The 20,757-nt window shown below is 39.7% G+C and overlaps 1 protein-coding gene across 1 annotated transcript; it reads right to left on the bottom strand.

Moving 5' to 3' along the window:
- Positions 1-20,447, bottom strand: LOC128789466 (cytosolic phospholipase A2 epsilon-like). Its single transcript, XM_053945481.1, has 21 exons — positions 20,421-20,447; positions 20,054-20,137; positions 18,051-18,123; positions 17,113-17,249; positions 16,202-16,333; positions 13,220-13,260; positions 12,727-12,769; positions 12,337-12,400; positions 10,903-11,069; positions 10,667-10,759; positions 10,269-10,306; positions 9,021-9,156; positions 7,481-7,617; positions 6,371-6,593; positions 5,617-5,731; positions 4,494-4,631; positions 3,920-4,027; positions 3,302-3,493; positions 2,598-2,764; positions 1,571-1,751; positions 1-513 (listed from the first exon to the last, which is right to left on the bottom strand). The coding sequence occupies exons 1-21, from the start codon at positions 20,445-20,447 to the stop codon at positions 275-277; spliced, it is 2,535 nt and encodes an 844-aa protein (XP_053801456.1). The 3' UTR covers positions 1-274.
- Positions 20,448-20,757: the final 310 nt, after the last annotated feature.

Raw genomic sequence — 20,757 nt, 5'->3', positions numbered from 1 at the left:
CTACACTTTTTTAAGAAATCATTTTTCTAAGACAAGTACAAGAATCTCATGAACGCTATTCTGTCTGTTATTCGGATGGCAGTGGGAATAAAACTGTAGCAGCAGCTACACACCGGCCATCTCATTGTTGCAGAAGTCAAAGCAAAGGAGTTGGTATCACAAATTCTGTTGCCATCACAAAGAGCTGTGAGCTTGCAGCTGGTGAATATTTATTAGTCCAGTACCAAAACATTTGTGTATCTCCTTCTGATTTTTTTTTTCTCCTAAATACACTTTAAGAGTGTTTACTTGAATTAGGTGATGAACAGTTTTTAAGTTGCTTCTTTCGTTGCACTGCAGTTCGCAAAGCCTGGAGAATTAGGTGTTTGTTATTCAGGATGTTGTAGCTGCACAGGTTAAGCAGCTTGTTGAAATTCTCTTCAGTGTACGTAAGCAGGCCAGTGCCATAGGGAGCAGCACAGCTGGACACGTCCACTCTTCCTTGCTCCATCTCTGCAGGACTGCGCTCCACATCTGAAACCAGAACCAAGCACAGCAAAGGTATTGAGGTGGAAAACTGCTACCAGGTAGTGCAAACTACACAGTAACAGACAATAAAATCCACTAGTTCGCTGCTTGGCTACAGTCCAGACTTGACCAGCAGAAAAGCTTTTCCATGCAAAATGTTTACCTCTCTAAACTAAGGTTTTGCATCAGAATATTTAATTTTTTTGAGATTTGGAATTTTGTATGCTCAGCTTTTCAGCTGAGTTCTGAGATGACAGCTCTTTATCTACCAGCTAGTAGTAAATTACACCAGAGGGCTCCTGGATTGGGAATCCTCCCTCTCAGGTGGCTGAGATTTTAAGCACATGCAGCAGAACAAGTAAGATAATGAATGGCACATGGTCTTTTTCAATAAGCTGGTTCATGGATTTTTCTTCATTTTTTGAGTAAAGTTTACTGGATCATAGAAAATTAGCAATAAAAAAAATTGGAGTTGATGCATGTAAAATATTTGTAAACTGAAACTGAATTTTCTGAGTAGGTTTTTTTTTTTCTAGTAAAACAAACATTCCTTCTATTGCTGAACTGAAGGAAACAATCTGGCAAAAATTACAGCTATAAAAGCTGTTTGTTACCTTGGCAAAGCCTTTGCCTCACTACATGTTTTCAGCCTTTTAAATTCTCTTTTTTTTTTTTTTGATGTAAAAAAAGTAATAAGTGAATTCTAGCTTTCTTAACCAAGTAAACATTATATCTCTTCATGAGATCTTAGGTGACAGCATAAGCTACCAGTGGATATAACTTACTAGCTGTGTCCTCTTCTTTATTATCAAAGTTACATGACCTATTTCAAGTGCCAGAGGGGGCTCCCCTCAAGGTACAGCTTCTCATCCATTTATTTTTAAACTTCTTCATTCCAATCCCTGATTAGCTGGCCAATACTATATGCATCACACCTGGACTGAGAATATAATAACTTAGCCAACTCAGAAGCTTGCCAGTGTCTTGTTTTGGAAGAGGAACAAGTTTAATGGATCCAGTTGGTTGAGACAATCTCAAAAAATGATTACTGCTGTCAACTTACTCGGTGCCTTGTATTTTTGGAAGGTATCACACACCAATGGAAAATAGGCCAAGACTGGTGCCTCTAAGCTGTCCTCAAACACATAGCACTCCTTCAGGTGTTCCCGGTCTTCCTGGCTCAGCTCTGTGTTGGGGAATGGGATCCCATGCTCCAAACAGTACTCTGAGAACAGGTCCAGTGGCTGGCTCAACAGAGAGAAGAGATGCAACACAAAGAGAGTTTGAAGTAAGACCACCAAACCCCCATAAAATTTTGCTGCAATATACAATTTGGGATTGATTCATGTTTATAGATAATGCTAACTATGCACTGCAACAAACATACCATCCTAATTTTAATATATCCTGGGTAACCAAGAAATTCAGTTGATTTGCTAACACTATATTTTTAAAGCAGGCTTACTGTTTACTGAAATTTATGTTACATTTAGGTCAATTTTTGTGATTTAGTGAGCACAGTAGAGGATTCGGATAAGGAAACTTTGATTACATGTGGCTTCTTAGATCACAGGTTCTTAAATATTTGCATTCAGTGCATCTAACTGTATGTCTTCATGTCGTCTTACAAATAAATTACATTCATTTCAATCATATAAGCCCCTCAAGGTTTCTTCAAATGTAGAAAAAAAAACCCCTGACTAAAACTCATGCCGACACCAAGAGTCAAACATAAAAACAAAACTTTTCATTCAAAAAAAAAAATCCAAATTATGTATTGTGTATTAATTACATTGTAAAAGTTATTTAACTATTGAGGAACTTGTTACCAGGATGACAGACACACAGAATAGATCATCTTCTGTATGTTGTGTTCATATGCCTGTTCCAGAAGGACACTGAAAACAGCCCTGATAAAGGCAGTGACATGGTCACAGCTGCGAATAGTACCATTTATATGATCACTTAATTTAATAAGAAATAGACCATTTTGTGGAAGGAAAGGAAAAAAAAAAAGGAGCGAGAAAGCTGTGGTGGCAATTCAGCTGCTGGAGTCATAGAGATAAAGAATCACTGCTTCAAAACATCACCAGAGTCTGTGATCCTCCACTGTAATTTAAGTGGATAATGACATCCACTTTTCTCTCTGGCCTCAGAATGGGTGGGCAGCTGGTGTTGATGAAGAAAGCTGTATCTATCAGCTTGAGGTAGTCACTCATTTCATTCAGCTGGTTGGGAGAAGAATCCAGCACTGTGTCTGAAAGGCCAAAACTTTTATTATTATTATTATTTACTGCAGGGTCAAGTGTCTTTTTTTCCCAAATTAGCATAACAGAGAAGAAAGAAAATACACTTGACATATATTCAACTTTGACACAAAGCCCACAGTTAAGTATTTGTCTCTGACACAATTTTAGTATTTAGAGCTCAACTCTGAGATCAGCAAGAGGGAGGAGTTCTGAGACTCAGCTTCATCCAAAGTGATATATTACTATTCTTTCTCAATATGTGTAAATTTGTGGCTATTTAACTTCCTTGGAAGCTTCAAGTCACTGTTGGATGGCTTTTCCTAGGAAGATGAGAATTCAAGCAAACCTGCTGTGCTTCCTCCAAGACAGGAATAAGATCAGGAGTAAATAATCTAGAGCTTGGCAAAACCCACTCCACAAACATGTTAATCAAATAAGATTAATCAAAATTTGCTTTTATGATAAAATTTATCAAATATTTGTCCTCAGCAAATATCAGCCCTCAAATCTCCTTCAAAGATACTACTAAAACAATTTCCAATTACCTTTCCACATGCAAAAGCTCTCATTCTCCAAATACTTGTTATGTAGCTGCAAGCCCTTGAGGAAATTATGGTAAGTTGAAACCACTGGTCGCCCAGTCATCATTTCTCGAAGAGTTTTGGAAAGGTAGCCTTTGGGAATGGATAACCAGGTTGTCTGTTCATGAGGCTTCTTGGGCAGAGCAGGATGGTTCTCTGCAGGAAGAACAAGAGGTCAGGGTGTTTCTCTGGTGATAATAACAACCAAACCACCCTGGCTCCCAGCCCCATCTGGGACTGAGTGCACACCTGGACATGCAGAGTGTTCTGGGCAGTGAGTTTCAGTGTCACACCATCACCTTGTTCTTCCCTGTCTGGCCTCTCCCTCCCCAAAGGGCTCTGGTAACCCTCTCGTGACTAACAAAGCTCCCCAGGGATGTTACACATGAGCAGCATAATGTTTTTTCCTGTTTTACAGCACAATTGTTGGTCTCCTGCTTTTCCTTCATTCTCAAGGGCTTGGTGTCCCAGAAGCCAGAAATAGGACACAGAAACAAACCCCTTACTAAATGTCAGGTTTCACATTCCAGAGAGGTGTGAAGAAAATGTGGATGCAAGAGAAAAGTCATCTGAAGAACTAACCAATGTCATGCTCAGTGTCTCGAGTCCATCTGTGCCAGAAGTGTTCTGAATGACCAGAGAGGTAGACAGCATCCATAAAACTCTGGGAAAATATATTGCTCCATGTTCCTTGAAGTTAAAAAAAAAAAAAAAGAAGTGCCATACTTAATATTAGTTTGAATATTTAGAGCACAGCTATGGCAACACACCTGAATCCACCCTCTGTTCTAGTTATGAAATATTATGAATTTTCCTGTAAATATCAAATGCCACTCCATTCCACACAATGTCTGGCTTACAACCAGGCCATTTTCGAAACTTGGCTGTCTATAAAAGTCAGGCTGTGAGTTTAAATACTTCAGATGATCAGTTTGTGTGTGTGTATGCATGTGTTCTGTTTAGGTCATTCAGCAAGACGTTCAGCAAATTAGTCACATTTGTCTCAGAAATTGGTTTCCTCTTTTGTCGCTTTTGGCTGGTTCATTTGAGATTGAAATTGCATCAGATACATTCTCTGGTGTACTAATACTGCAACTTGCAGACCACTTCTGTGTAGCCAGCTCTTAAGGTGATGTTTCTTGAGATAGTAAATTACCTTCCAAGAAGCAGATATGGGATTCTGGGATCTTCTTCATCCGACGACCCATGAAGAACTCACTACCAAAATCCTCTGAACGAACAAAGGCCCCATACTTCAGGAGACCCACCTCGTAAGGTGTGAACTCCACCCACTCTGTAAATAAGGCATCAAACTGGATTTATTGCAGCCACCTGAACACATGTAAAAATCAGCTTAGAGAATCAGAAGCTGGAAGAACAAGGCCTACACCTTCACCATGGTGGTGACAGACAGTTCAAACCACCATGTTTTGAAACAAACAGGTGCCCTTCAACATACATGAATGCAAAAGCTAAATTCATCTCCTCTGCCAAAATCCATTCAGCTTGAGATTCAGGTCCATTTCTGCACTAAGAAGCAAGACCTGGGGCTGAAAGTCCACTGATTGCTAAGGCCCTGCACACAATGTGGCATTCTGAGTTCCTCTGAGTCAGCAATGACGACGGCTACCATTCATTCTAAAGACTCTAATAATCACTGCCTTGAGGATAAAAAACTCTGACCAAACCCCCTCTCCACATGGAAACCTTGGCTGGGTGCACTGGGACTGCAACTGGGCCTAGGAGCAGATGACCAGGTTCAGTTGCAGGACCTCCTGCTTCATTTGTGCTGGAAACACCATGGGAATAGTGATCAAGATCACTGATCAGAGCACAGAGCCCTGCCTCTCCTCAGAGCCTTCTCTGGCTGCTGGGAGCTGAGTACTGCTCTCACCCCTTTCCACTTTCTCCTTTTCTTCCCTTCCTTGCCCTCCTCCCCACTCCTCACAGCTCTCTTGGAGTAGTGCTGCCTCAGCAGAAGACCCAGCTGCTGAAAAGGGCTGTGGGGGGTAGGTGGGGATGAGAGGGGTGACTCTCAAGGCTGCCAGCAAAAGGCATCTCCATCCCCCCACTGAGCAATGTCTACAGCACAGGTATCTCCCTTTCATAGTTTTAGGATGCACGTTTTTCATCCAAATCAGAAACCAGGTATGAATACAGGGGAAAAGAAATTATGTAAAATATTTATTGGCTTGGACTTACAGGAAAATGTTTTGGCATTCAATCAGCCTTAAAAGGAAACTCTTCAGAGTTATAAGAGGGTGTATGATAATCTATACCTTTAAAATCCAAAGTGCTAAAGTCATCCTTGACATTGAGGGATAGGTATATGGGGAGTGGATTCTGCCCCTGATTGACTGCTAGTTGTTGATCCGAGAGTTTGTGAGTACTTTCCTGTTTACAAAGAGCAAAAGTCATTGTAAAAAGATGAACATGATGCATGAACTTACTACAGTATCTAAGCATGACTTATCAATGAAGTATCTGCTAAACCTCAGCAGGTTTTGTTCTGTGTACTTTAGCTGTTTGGCCAGACAAGTGTGTTCATGTGTTATCTGCCATGAGCTTTCACCAAGGCATTGTGCTTATGGGAGTTTTGGCAAGGGGGACAGGGCAAAAATGTCAGAGAAACATGACTGTACAGTCACTGGGATATGACTTGCTTTAAGGAAAGAAAGATATTTAGTCAACCTGGACCCATTTCCTTCAATACAGCTTATGGGCATACATTGCTATGCCTGAACTTAGCTCTGTCAGAGCCTTCTCTCCTCTGTGTGCTTCTAGAATGATCACCTGACCCAAAACCCAAACTTAAAGATGGAAAAGCAGTTTCTTTAACTTCTTGAATTTTTGCATGCTCAGACATCTCTTCTAGATGCTCACACTTCAGGATTACTTTGTTACTTTTATTCTAAACAGCCAAATAAGTCCTTCAGGTGTTTTCAGAGCCTTTTCTCTAACTGAATCCACAACTTTAGACATGGGAAGTTGGAAATCCTGTGAATTAAGAGGGAGAGAAAGAATATAAAATACCTGATGATGTAGCATACAATCAATAAAGAGTCCCCATAAGTCTGTAAAGGACACCTTGTGCCCCTCTTGCTTTCTCTCACAAAGCTCATTTTCATAGTATTTCATATGATCCAAAGAGAAACAGTGCAGCTTGCTCTTGGTCACGTGTTTCCTGATATCACCAACTGGCCCTCTGAGATCCTTTTGTGACCAATTTGCATCTTCATATAACTTTGACATGGTCCTGGATAAAAGAAAGGTACTGTGGTTAATCACAGGGCACATGACAATTCACTAGCCTATATCAGATGTAAGTGTTTTGTTTGAGGCTACCCGAGGTTCTTGCTCTCCAAATTTTACTTGGAAGAGCATGAGGCAGAATTTAGACCGTGTAATGATATTTTTTCCTGCACAAATACATTTTAAATCATCCTAGCATGTTTGTATTTCAGAATCAAAAGAGTAATAAAGCAACAGTGATAACTTAACCCAAGCTTTTGCTAGAATTACCCTTTGATTGTCCAAGCCACCTCTTCTATCTGAGGCCAGTTCCCTCATGTGGGTCAAATCCTGTGTGAAAGGCATAAGGGCAGGCTTCCGCTGCCAGAACCCAGGGCTCAAGCAGATTCCAGTCATCCCCTCTCATCCCCAACCCACTTGTTCTAATTCTGTCTCACGTACTTTTAGAGCAGCCCTTCAGAGGCAAAATGTTTTAAATCCCTCAACCCCTCCTAGTTTGTGCAAAGCAGTCACCATTGAGTGCATGAATGACACTCTGCTTCTCAGTGCTGTTCTTTAAAAATCGAGTTTTTGGAGATGTGTAAGAGTTGAGCCAGAAAAATATTACAAAAGGACTTTTGAAGTGTTGCCTGCAACAAGATAACAAGATACAGGCAAACCATCCCAGCTTGTGCTCTTTTCTTTTGGTTTCTGTAAACACTTCAGTGCAGTTACAGAAATACTGTCATTCTCATTAGATCTGTTTCTTGTAGGAGGACAGCACTGAGTGGTCCCATGAAACAAGTCCAAAAGGAAGCCAAGGGCCCACATCCAGCTGAGTAAATCCATCAGTAAGGCAAAATTGTTCACTTTGCTAACACAAACGTGAAGTACAAGCCCAGCTCTCCTTACCATGTTGTGGCAGATAAACCACTGATGTATGACACACAGTCCAAAACACCCAGCTCCTGGAGAGCCAGAAGGCTGCCAAACATTGCTGTCATGGACCGCACTCCCCCTGCTGCAGTCACCACTGCCACCACTGGCACCTGCTCAACACACAGAGAGAGGCACAAAGTCACTCATCACCAGAAGAAATACAGGAACGATGGTCATGCAGAAAAAAAGTAACAGCAACACCTGGTTCAGGTAGGTTTTGATTAATTCACCCTCTTCAGGGCAGTGCCTAGATGTGTGTTTGAGCTGTGTAAACTTTGGTGGAATTTAGTGTATACTGAAAGCATTTTCCAGATCAGTCATGCTTTGGAAAGTCAGGAGCTGTAAATACAGTTCTTGTGTGGGGAAATACATTTTCAGATTTTCTCAACCTATTTAATTTTTTCTCAGCTCTTCCCCTCAAAACACCTTTTAAAGCTCTGAGTATAACTAATGTCAGAAGAGCAGCACAAAACCTGCCTGCATAATTTTTTCTTCCTCTAAGTGTATATAAAACATTTGCTATTCTCCAGGCAGATAGTGCCCAGCTTTATTGATTTATTTTAACACCCTTTTTCCAACCCAGGTTACCTCTACCTTCTCTGATATCAGTGCTATATGTAATTTGGTTTTTCTTTCTTCAGGAATACATCAATCCTGTTAGCCTTCCCCCCTTTTCTGTTGTATCAGTAAAAACTGATACAACAGATATTCAGCTTTAGGACCATATGTTGCCATTACCTTTAATCTTGTCTTCACTATATTTCACCATCTACTTGTGGGTTTGGGGTTTTTTTTTAATTAATTTGGCTCAACCCCCCTTTTATTCTCAATTAATAATAACAAGTCCTATTCTACCCGTTCCTTAAGTTCATGAACACTTTGACTTGGTTGAGAAATGTTGTCCTGCACACATCATAAAGGGTTGGGTGTGCTGGGAGCTGAACAGAGCAGTGGAGAAAATACCCCACAGGGACATTGTCCCAGACTCTTGCCCCAAGCACCACAGCCCCATAACAGATCATTGTCTTCCAGCAACAGAGCAGCAACCTCTGAGTTCAGGGATCCCCAGGAGAGGAGCAAGCAAGAGGTAACACCAAAAAACACACAAGACAGATGCTACTCTACCAGTGTGCTATGGGAGAGTTGCAGCCTTCCCTGTGAACCTTGTGGCAGCAGAGAAGGGGTGCCAAAGAGGAGAAATGGTCTCAGTTTAAGCAATCAAATTTCACCAGGCTTGGTTGTACACACCAGCATGTCAGCAAATACAGGCTTTGGCTGCCCCTGAGGGAGGACAGAGGTTGGCAGAATAAATGAGCTATAACCAGCCTCCTGACAGTGCCTCCTTCATCCTCTGTGCCAAAAACTTGCATATGGTCTCAGGTGCAAGTGACAATCTGGCCTATACTATTTATATAGCGGAAGATCTGTATGGGTAGTCATGCAAGTACACCACATCCACTTCTCTCAAAGTGGGTCATACTGATTCAAGTTCCCAAGATGCTGTCCCACATACCTCATCCTCCTGCAGGTCTTCATCTAGATGAAGAACATTTTTCAGAGCAGCAGCAACCACCTTCTTCCTTTTACGGATGAAATCCTGCTCCTCCGTGCACAGACCAAACCCCAACCGCAAATCTAAATCCTTGCAACTAGAACATAAGAACAGCACAAGGGATCACCTGTAGCCATTTCAGCTGGAGACATTCAGCAAAACCAACAACAATAAACCAGTTTAAAGAAATTATACTTCCATGTACATGGAAGTCCCCCTGTGTAAATGAAAGCAGTTATATGCATATCCTATGTCTTATATTTGTGCCTTCCTGTGGAGATTTTAGACCAGAATTATGTCCTGAACAATTTCACACAATCACAAGGAAGTTAAATGAATAAAATCAAGTTGTTTCACACTGAACTCTAGTACTTGGACACCTCTTCACATTCTCCTGCTATGCATGTGCTTGGCCTCCCAAGCACAAAGGGGGCCTAAGTAGTTATTTAAACTTAACACACTTTAGTTAAAAGAGCCCTAATACCAAGTTAGCTTTATCTCTACAAAGAATTTGTGCTCTATTTGAGTCAGAAGATTTCTCTTAAATTTATCCCTTCTGTACATTATCATAAATAACATGTACATGATTCATTCTATAACCTATATTTTCACAGGTTTCCAGTTTCAGAGGTTTTTTTCAGGGAAAAAAAACCCCACAAAAACATTTCTGTCTCTTCTCTAATTATTCAATAAAACCCTCTGATTTATCATTCACCTGCAACTAAGGCTTGCAATGGAGCTAACTTATCAACAGGGGGTAATGTTACCCTTCAGAAAATCTCAGCAAGCCAGTCAATAAATAAATTACTGTCCATGTGTTTCATTGAAAAATTACCTATAGAGGTCTTGTAAATGCATAAAGGTGTTAGACACATTAGAAATATGGTACACATAAATATGCATATATTATAGATAAAGGTTACAAGGCAGAAGGATGTTTAGGTATCAAAATTACAAAGCATCAACATTAGGAAAAACATTGTGATGGCTTATACCCCATAACTAGCTACCACCTATCCTATTCTGAATTCTTACCAAGCAATTTAAAAGCTTTAAAGCATTTTATTAGCCATTCCCCATATTTTAGTCAGCTTTATTTCCTGTTTTGAAATTAGCTACTTTAAGATGTAGCTTCCTTTCATCTAACAATGAAATTATGAAAGGAGAGGAGATGGCTTAAGTAATCATTCAAAAGCAACAAAGATTTACCTATTTTCCTCATTCACAGACACCTCATAAGATTCCCCCTGAAAATCAATAATGAAATCAATCAACAAATTTTAAATAGAATTAAAATTTTGTAAAAGCAGGTTTTACAGTATTAGCAATTTTTCAGATATATAGTCTATTGACAAAATTTTTGGTCTCCTCTCAGGTATTCAGCACACAATACTCATCCTGTTTTTTAACTACTTTTAAAGCAGCCAGAAATTCTAAATATCCTATTTCCCCCCCCAAATCATACTTATATTTCTAAGTGTATGCAGAGCTAAGCATACAAATAACTCACTGATGCATTTTTAGTAACAAAATTATTACATGACCAGATATCACATATATACAGTTTACCTTGTTGAAAGAATTCCAAATATGCAAAGGATACTCACTCTCATCACTGTCACTTTCTTTCCCAAGTCCAGAGAATGGAGAGGCACAGCCAGGGGACTACTTACATCCATTTCCCTCCTACCTGTGCCAAGCTAATTTAAAGAGGGGGGAAAAATGTTATAAGGAGAATATTATTTATAGACCCTAAACACAGAAATACCAGATAAGGGTTAACTCATGGTTCTTCTCCCAAAATTTAGGTTAGGTGTTATCACCATCCAGAAGCAAAACCTACACAACAGAGAAAACGCTCCTTTGGCAGAGTCATGAGCAGTCTGGGTTGACTGTGCTTGATGTAGTGGAACCTGGTGGTTTCACTTCTCCCTGGTCTGGAGTGAGGACCTATGGAAATATCCTGGGTTTCTTCATAGGATCCTTTCATTGTGAAGGTGAAATCTCTCCCTAAGAACAAGAAGCAAACCACAGGGAGATGTTAACTGTGCCTAGACCTGAAATTAGCAAATAAAAGTGCCCCAAGTGACATTTTGGTCTTAGTGCTGCAGGCTTAATTAAGGTTAATTTGGACCACAGGGTTTTCCTTCCCCTGTGACCAGTGTACAGCTCGTGGCCCTTTGAGTTCCTCTGGACTGCAGGGGCTCAGAACTGACCAGCTCTCAAGTTTGCAATACTCAGAGAGCTGATCTCAAAAGCTGACAGCAGAGTCAGGGCTGCCATCCCTGGTTCCTCGAGGCCCAACCCTTCATCCACTGAGAAAAGCAAGGGCATCTGTTCTGAGTATTTCACCAACCTTGAGGGGAATTTTTAACAGGCACCTTTGTACATAATTCTTTGTGTGAAAGCATGTGTGAATTGATTTGAATGCCCCATAGCAGGTGTAGTATGAATGTTACCATCCTACATTCACAATTATTTATTGTTCTGCTTATTGTAAATACCATTGAATTGCTTTGTAAATGCTAAATTATGGGATGATTAAGTGCTGTTGAATCCTTTAGACAAACAATCAAGTCTGAGGCTAAGTTTGGCAAGAGGGTCCACTATGAAACTCACAACTCAGTGTGAGGATCTTTACTCCTGGCACCCTTTCCTTTTCCCTCTCTATCCTTTTGCATACCCGGTCTCTGCATAAATAATTCTAGATTTATTCTAATCTGATTTTTCTTTGCATGTTTCATGCATGTAGTAATAGAGAGAACCTTGCCATCAAACTTTGTCAAACTTTTATAAATTTATATTAAACCTACACTTGCTGATACCTTTGCCAGTGATTAAGTGACCTAAACCATTTGTGACAGCCTGCCAAGTGACAGAGAGTGTGTGTTACACTTGAGGATGCCTCTAGCAGCATTCACATCTCCTGAGGTTTCACTGAAGTTTTTCTCCTCCTGAGAGTTGTATCTGCCTTCTTTTACTTTCTGTTTTCACCAGAAAACAGAGGTAAAGGTATTTCAGTTCCATCACACTGCAGTTGTGTTCCATCACACATCAACAGCTGTTTCCAAATCTCCCAGCCAGCTCCACAGATTCTCTTAAGCTACACAGTCATGTCTTCTGAGGAATCTCACTATTAGCAAGTGGGTAATTCAGGAAATACTCAACCAACCCTGATGCACACAGAGATTAAAACAAACCAAATATTTATCTAGATTCAGCTGTGTTTCCCATTGCACAAAAAGCAGCGACCAACAATTTAAATCAGCAACCTCACTTTTGTAAGGATTCTTCATTTTTGTTTCGTTCACATGTACTTCTAAACAGGAAACTTCACGAGACTGGAAGAGAGAAGCAATAAAACCACTGGTCACAGAAAGAGTTCAGGATTCTCACTGAGGTTCTAGGGGTCCTGTAGAAACAAAGCACTTGGCCATGATGATCTATGGATGTGAAGAATTTGTAGAAATTGAGTATCTTGTATATATCTTGCAAGCAGTACTGTGGTTAAGGAAGCCAAAATAACTGGGGATCTATCATTACACTTAAATACCATTCAGTCCCCAACAGCTAACACAAGAAATTTTCCTTCCTATCTTCCAACCACATCCTTCAGTTCTGCCCCACCATAAGATTAGCATACCAAAAAAAAAAAAAAAAAAATTACCACTAGTACACCATTAGTAATGATCTTCTCAGATACACCTGGTCTGAAAAGCAAAACAAAAAAGGTTTCTTTAAAAATGTGTATTTAAGCAATAAACTTTCAAAAACACATAGTTCTCTGAGCTCAGTTTTTCTAGCTGGCATCAGCATTTCTATCCTTCCCCTCTATCTTGCAGCCTCTGCCAGATCACATCTCATACCTTCCTATAAGGATGCTCCTTCCTTCTTATCTCTGCTGATGAGTATAATCTCTCCTTAGGCTGAATCACAAAATAAACATCCATTCTCAACTATAAATATCAAGTGGCACTCACTCAAATTCAATACAGAAAAGCAACAACGGGGAAGATGATGAGATGAGGTGTCTGAACACAGGTTCTTGGAGCCACTTCCCCAATGCTGCATTACCACTCTCTCTAAAATGCAGTTTTCTGATGACAAACTCTACAGCATTTAGGTTTTACTTACATGTTTTCCAGTAGAAATTTACTTACATGTTATCCAGTAGAAATTCCACTTCTAGTTCTTCCTGATTCTGAAAATAGGATTTTTTAAAAAATGTATGAATGAAGAAATATTTTCCTTTGATACAACTCTGATAATTTATTTATAACTCTCTCTCTATTCCCACACCCTCTACATCATAATATGAATGGATTTCCGTGGCCACACTGACATCATCTCTCCACTGCTCTACTGTTTACAAACCAGCTGTACCATCAAGAGAAAGAAAATATTAAGTATCATTGAATAGGGAGCAAGGGTCCTATTATTAATTCATTAGTAGGATAAGACATGGTCAATCAATGCTGAGGAAGGGAAGAATAGAAGGTGAATGATGTAGGAAAACAATTAAGAATGAATGGACCTAGTACAGTGAATAGATAGGGAGTATGCCTTGGTTAAAACAAAAGAATTTGCAGAGTAAAGTCATTAAACATTAAAAAAGGGTGGGAGAAGGGACCAACTTAGAAAATAAAAACTGTCAAGGTGAAGGGAAGAAGAGAGAAGACTGAAGCTGTGAAGGGGAATCAGGGAAAGAGCTGAGGAGAGACAAATCAAGAGGAAAAGAGACAGGAAAAGTGTAAGAACGAAGCAGCAACAGCGTAACACACCAACAGTATAAAAGAGACTGAATAACTTTATTACTTCAGCCACTTGCTGCTCTATGGGATACAGCCAATCCAGGAAATACCACACTAAAAAAAAGTATATCAAAGAGATCTTCTGGATCACCCACAGGGAGGAAAATGCTAGCTAATAGTGATATAAATCTCTTTCTGACAAGTGACAGTAGCATTTTTTAATTCATACTCACAATAGCTAACATTTACTGACAAATATCCCTTCTGTCCAGTTGCACATCATATTTTAACATTGTGAATTGACTGTGAAAAACATGCCAAATCTGACAATGCAGCTGCCATGGGAAAATCATCTTTACTGTAAAAGTGAAGAACAATTTTGTATTAACTAGTTCACATCAGTAAATGAGACATCTCTGATGGTTTCTCTGATAGCTGCATCTGTGGCATGTAATGCAGAAGCAGGTAGCTATGCTTGCTAATTTCTCCCAAAGTCTCTATTTCATGAGAATTACAGTGGTTGCAATGTTGTAATAGAAAGCTGGGGCACAGATTTTAGGAAGTAGTTACCTTCCACAGAATATCAAATATTTAATTGTGCCCAGGCTGTACTATCCAAACTAACTGATGGTCTGGTACAACTTTGTCCAAAGAACATCAGAAACAAGGTTAAGAAGAACCTGGCTCATAGCATCTGCCTAATTGTGCTAGCCTTATGTTCCCGTCCTTCTTATGCTGTTTTACACTCGCAAAAGTTATATTTCTATGAAGTCCCACTCACACATTTGTGGGTGAAAAGTCCAGAGCATAGCAATGGAAATACTTGTTAGGCCACAGAGAGCAAGAGGCATAGCAAAGCAACCCTGCTGCTCTGACATTACCCATCTGACATCCTCAGCCCTCCTTCTGAGATACCTTGGTAGATGAAAGAAATCATTATGGGCAGAGGTGGCACTACAGCCTGTTATTAAGATTGCCCAGCCTGTTGCATTACTAAGTCACTTTGAAGAAAATAAAATAACCCTAAGTCTTCTAAAAACCCAAAGATAGACCATAATCTGTGATGCCTCATGGGTGCCTGATTCATCACAAACTGAAGAAGGGCAGCTTGACCAGGATGTCCCTGAGACAGCTCACCTGGTCTGACCCCCACCACTTCCACCTTGCTAATGGGCAAAGACAGCTTTGCACATGCCTCAGAGCAAATTCAGGGCTTGAATCACACCTGACATTATCTCAGTGACATGAGGGCTTTTCTGAGGAAGGCTGTAGCCAGCTGGAACAGGTTTAGTAAGCAGTCCTCAGTAAGGACTGGTCTACTAAAAGAGTAGTTAATAAACACTCTCCAAAGCAATAGTAATACAAAAAACAGGCAAGAGTGCTTTCCAAAGAGCCTGACTGACACAGTGGTTTAGAAATAAATGGAGCACACCAGTTCCTGGGAACCATAAACTGAAGCCCTTGGCAGAAGTATAAAAGAGCCTTGAAGTTGTTACTACACCCTCCAAACAGAGAAGGTGTTACATTGTGCAGAAGGTAATCTGAGTATATATTCCACTCTCTTTGAAGAAAACTCTTGATAACCAGGGTGACAAGTGTGATTTCTCCACCTCTCCTCTCAGCAACTTCATCCACTCAGTGTTTCATAAGATACTCTTTATCTCCCCTTTAATACAACCAAACACAATATTTTTTGAGACTCATGCAGCAAATACAACTCTTAGGTCATACACTCACTTAGAAGAAAAAATAAAATACTGATTATATTCTCATTCATCAAGAGATGAATTCTTCTGTGCTGGCTCAGCCCCTCTAAAATAAATTTGTAGTAAAGGAGCATAAGCAGACTTGCTGAGATTTTTTTTCTTAAAGCTGTTTTGTAGAGGAGGAAAAAAACCCCAAAGATATTATTACAAGAATTAAATGCTCCATTTAGCAAGCACACTATCTGAAAGAACTGGCCAAAATCCCTGGTGAAGCTGAGAGGACATAGCCCTAGTGAGCTACTGGCCAAAGGGTAAGGGCAACTGCCTGGAAAGGGGGACAGGTTTGTTCCCCCCCAGCTCTACCAATCTCCCACAACAGAAATGAGACCTCCTAACCATCAGCTTCTTCATTTTTTGATTCTTTTTCTCACAGGCTTTTCAAAATGTAGTTTTGAAATCTTAAAAAAATTTAATAAAAAATAGGAATACAAAAAGTATTTTGCATCTTATTCCAGTCACAACAGGAGATGTTTGCGACCCCTCTTCTAAACACAAGCATTCAACTTTTTCTAGTAACATCCTTTTTAACAATGTCTTTGTGTGTGAGAACCAATTTAATGTTCAATAGAGATAGCAACTTGAGACAACATTCTAATCAAGAGTATTATTTTCTCTAGCCACTCACTTCTGGATTCAACTCAAAACTCAGGCGAACTTTTTCTCCAGGTTGGATTTTAGCCACATCAAAGCGAACAGTCATAAGATGGTCATCTGGTGTAAAAGTGTCCTCATCACAGACTCTCAGCTCCAGGATGTTCTGAGGAAAGAGGCAGAGAAGGATGTAAATGACATATTCTGGGACTACTGAGCCCAAAAGGAAGGTCCAACAAGAGCTAGCATTCAGCCCTCACATCCATGTGGAGAGACTCCTGTGACAGCACAGAGCTCAGCTCACAGCCCATGTGGCTCAGACAGCAGAGTCAGAGATTAATCCTAGAGGAGGTAAGTCATCAGATTTGACAACCAAAAAGAGCTCCAAAAGAAGAGGAAACATAAGTGACATATATGATGGTAACATGCACCAGACAGAGCAGAGGTTACACACACTATTCCTCAGATCGTTTGTGGATTCAAAATCGCTGCCTTGACAAATCTTGGCATCTTGTCAGAAAGTAATAATAAAGGGGAAACTCTGAACCCCTTGAAATAAAAGTTAAAGCACAGTACCAAACACTCAACAGGATTTGATCCCCTGGCAGTTCCTCAGGGCTCAGGTTACCATGAGAAGATGCAGTACTAGTAAACTATGAGAAACTGATCCAGTTTGGACTTCGTATCGCTTTCACTCTGACTGCTCCCCTATTTCTGCTATCACTATAAACACTTTAACAGTTTTTCTACAACTGTTCTGGGACACAAAGAAGCATCAAACGTTATTCCAGATATTCCACAACCTTCTGTGCTTAAACTACTTATTTCAGTCAGGTTAACTGGGTCCAAGATCCATTTGAGCCTCAAGCCTTTCAAAAACAGTCTACCCACAGCAGGTGAAGATGCCCCCTTCAGAAAGCACCTGCTCACTGTCACAGATCCCACCTTTACTTCACTCTGTATCATGAAGTGGAAAGTTTCATTCCAGACAGGGCTTCTGCAGTTGTGTACAGTTCTTGTCTGGGCTTCCTGACATGAAGCTGTTGGCAGCCACAGCTTGACATAGCAATCAGTTTGGCTCCCTGTGTTAACAACAAGTTGCACAATTAGTACAACAGTACTTTGTTATTATTTGATTTGCTCAGTCAGGGAAAGAAAAGATTAACCTCTGAGAAGTCCTAGATATTTCATTAGACTCCAAGGAAAATATTCTGGGTTTAGAGTTATTTAACTTTTCTATTTAGATTTAAATCAGTTTCAAAAAAAGTCAGTTTTAAACCACTAATTCTATATGATAACAAGAGCAAAAGTATTTTATTTCAACAGTGCTGATCTAAGTACTCTGGCTCTTGTGATTTTATAACTCCTATTTTCAAATATTTGCCCTTTTCCAAAAATTCTCATATACATTTATTGAAATGGCACTTCATAAAATTAAATGGAAATTTTAGTTTGGGGGATTTTCATCTATTTGTAATGGACAGGTCATCCACACCAACACAACAGTGAAGACACAAACACAGCAACATCCAAGCAACTATTGATTTTTCCTGTATCTTTCACAAAGGTGTTCCTTTCAAAAGGGAATTGGGCAACCTGGCAAAAGGGACACTGAAGAGTTAGGAGAAAGGGAAATATCACAGAACAGCTGATAAAGGGAAGGACAACTTCTTCAACACAGCATTTCTAGTCTAGTTCCTTTCTGGTTTTAAGTGTTTCCTAAACTATTTTGAAGTTAAATGAAAATAAAAATAAATACAGCTTCTTCACCCAAACCCCCCTGAAATATTATTGTAATCTAAGCAACAGGTGTACAAGAGCATTAAAATCAGGTGACAGTAGTTTTCTTGAGAAGCTATAAATGTGCCACCAGTGATACTTACACAGATCTGCTTTGCGGAGATTTCTCATGCCTATAATTTTTACAGAAAGCCAGCACAACTGAGACACTTCTGGCTGCAGAACAATGAGAAAAATACCTTAATTATTAGCAGTTAACTCAGATATAAATAACTCATCCTTTAACACCACAAAGGCCATTCTGTCATTATAATGCAGAGAATTTGATTTTAACTATTTGAGATATTTTCTGAGAATAAATGCTTTCTTGTGATTTGACATTGAGTAAAGATAACCTGTCATTCATAGCTAGGGTCTACATTAATCAAGATGAAACCTCATTAATGCAACAAGCAGAACTGTGTTTTTAAAGCAACAAGCACGAGGGGGTTTTTAAAGAACCAGAACTGAACAAAGCAGGAATCACTAAAGCTCTAAACAATGTATGAAAATGGAAAACTGAGAACACAAAGTGAAATTGGCAGTCTGTTAGATTATATAATTAAACACAAATAAACAACAAAAAGCTATAATTATATGCAACTGCACTTACAAAAAAAAAAAAAAAAAAAAAAAAAAAAAAAAAAAAAGAATAGAGAAAGGCACAAAAGCACAAGCAGGCAATTCAGAATGTCTTGGCTTAATCACAACAAACCTAGACTGACCTGACTGATCTACCAAGGAGAAGCCCTGAGGCATAGCAATATTGACAACCTGTAGTGTAGGGTTCTACAAGGGAATATCTTGAAGGCTCCACAACTTTCTCTGCTTTTTCTGTTCTCCCTCCACTCCCTATCACAGCTACACACAACCCTACACTTGGTCACTGGAAAAACAAGACAGTGTTGAAGAACGTCAAGAGCAAAATACTACATGCAGAATCAACAGCTCCATTTATTAAATTAAAAGCAGCACTAAAATCTCCAAAGAATCATGATTTCTGAGAAACTGCCTGCTTAGGACCTCCTTGTGTACATCTTCTTTTGATACACCCGGTCCTGACAAGCAGACTAAACATCTAGAAAGCAATAAGCCACCAAGCCAAATATTATTTACAGCCTACTGGAACAATTCTCAACTCAACATTTTTCTCTCAGAAAGTGTCATTTGAACAAAACCAGAAGGTCTGAAAGAAGCCCATCAACCTCAGCATAATTTTTGGCAGTAGTGTTTCTGGGGATGAAGGATGAAAGAAGTACATGATCCAAATTGCTGAAAGCTCAACATTTCATCCCAAATACAGAGGATTAATTTTTCATCCTCAACTTTAGCACTGTCCATATCCATGAGTTTGAAGAAAATTTATTCATGAGATGGCTTAATTACTAAGCAACTACACTGACACAAACCAAATTATTATTCCATAGTGCTAGCAGTTAGTGAATTCACTGCTCTCCCAGATTTAAGAAAGAGTTAGCTTCATACTTTTGTACTGAATACAGCTAGGGAACAGATTGAGAAAACTCAGGGGTAGAAAAATGTATCATACTATTTTCATTTTTCAAGTTATTAAATATATTTTCAACTAACCATTAGTCAAAAAACAGAATAATTTGTAATATATCCAGTATGTACCATATCCAGTACTTTCCAAAACTAATTCATCTTCATAAAAATCAGTGTTCAGAAAAGTGTCAGACATCAGAGTAAGCCATTTTATTTGCTGATCTGCCTCAATGAAGTAAAGGAAAAACAATTTAAGGACTAAGTCTTGGGTGTTAGGAGGTATGACTATCATCATATAATCATACCACAGTAAACCAAGACTAAAATCCAGCTCTCCCAGTTCCTTGCCTAGCATTTAAACCACAAGTTCATCATCTTCCCAACCCCTAAGTCACAGTGAATGCTTTGCACTCTAGACAGCACACTCACAGAAGAAGCAAATATTCCCTTAACTATCTGTTAATAAATGTCACCTCTTACAAAAACAGTTAAGCCTGGGGAGAGACTGGAAAGGCTGACAGAAGAACTGCAGGTATCACAGCCGTCCTTTATGCCCTGCAGCTCTCTCCTTGCAATCCAGAAGCTGCCTTCCATACAGTACCTCATTTTCAGCACTGCATGGTCTGTCATGATTCCTCCTCCTGATTCCAATCTTCCTGTGTGGATTTGCACGGATGAACCGATCCTAGAGACAAAGAGCCAAGAGAGGGGCTAGTGATGAAACCCAGCAGTCAGTAATTTTCAGTTTCTACTCAGATTCACTATGGAAGGAGACCCTAGCATTTCTCCCATTTCTCCTCTTCATGATGGGATATATCCATCTCACCAGGACCATCTACCTGCTGCTTTTACTAATATACCTGCCTACTATAGACACATTTGACATTTAAGGATCAAAATTCCCCAATTTTGATGAATCTCAACCAAGACAGCCAGATTTTTCTGCCCCACCACTGATTTTCTCTTACCAAAGGTGAATAGGCTGACGATCCCATCAGTATCTTTGTTTCATAAAAGGCACTACTATAAGGCTCCAGTCTGTGTGTCTCCCAGCTGGTAGGTGCTCCTGGACCACAGCTGTGGCCAGGAAGAAGGGTTGTATAGATTGACTCATGGCTCCACCTCCCACTGATTTCAAAAGCACAAATGATGCATTTGGTCTGTCCACACGAAGACTTGCCCTTTTTTTTTTTTTTTTCTTTTTTTCCTTTTTTTTTTTTTTTGAACACCACAGTGATTTAGGGAAAAAAGGAGATAGGTCAAGCCTTTTATCACAGGGTAATGCCAGAGTCATTATCTACCACC

The sequence above is a fragment of the Vidua chalybeata genome, chromosome 6, assembly GCF_026979565.1.
Source record: "Vidua chalybeata isolate OUT-0048 chromosome 6, bVidCha1 merged haplotype, whole genome shotgun sequence".
Classification (NCBI taxonomy): domain Eukaryota; kingdom Metazoa; phylum Chordata; class Aves; order Passeriformes; family Viduidae; genus Vidua; species Vidua chalybeata.
This window is presented reverse-complemented; position numbering and strand designations above follow the sequence as displayed.

Coding starts and splice junctions, on each gene's coding strand:
- LOC128789466 (XM_053945481.1), bottom strand. CDS start 20,447: ATGGGATCGTCAGCCTATTCACCTTTG. Junction 10,307..10,666: donor AGAAAGTGACAGTGATGAGA/GTGAGTATCCTT, acceptor ATTGATTTTCAG/GGGGAATCTTATGAGGTGTC. Junction 7,618..9,020: donor AAGACCTGCAGGAGGATGAG/GTATGTGGGACA, acceptor TGTGTTGAGCAG/GTGCCAGTGGTGGCAGTGGT.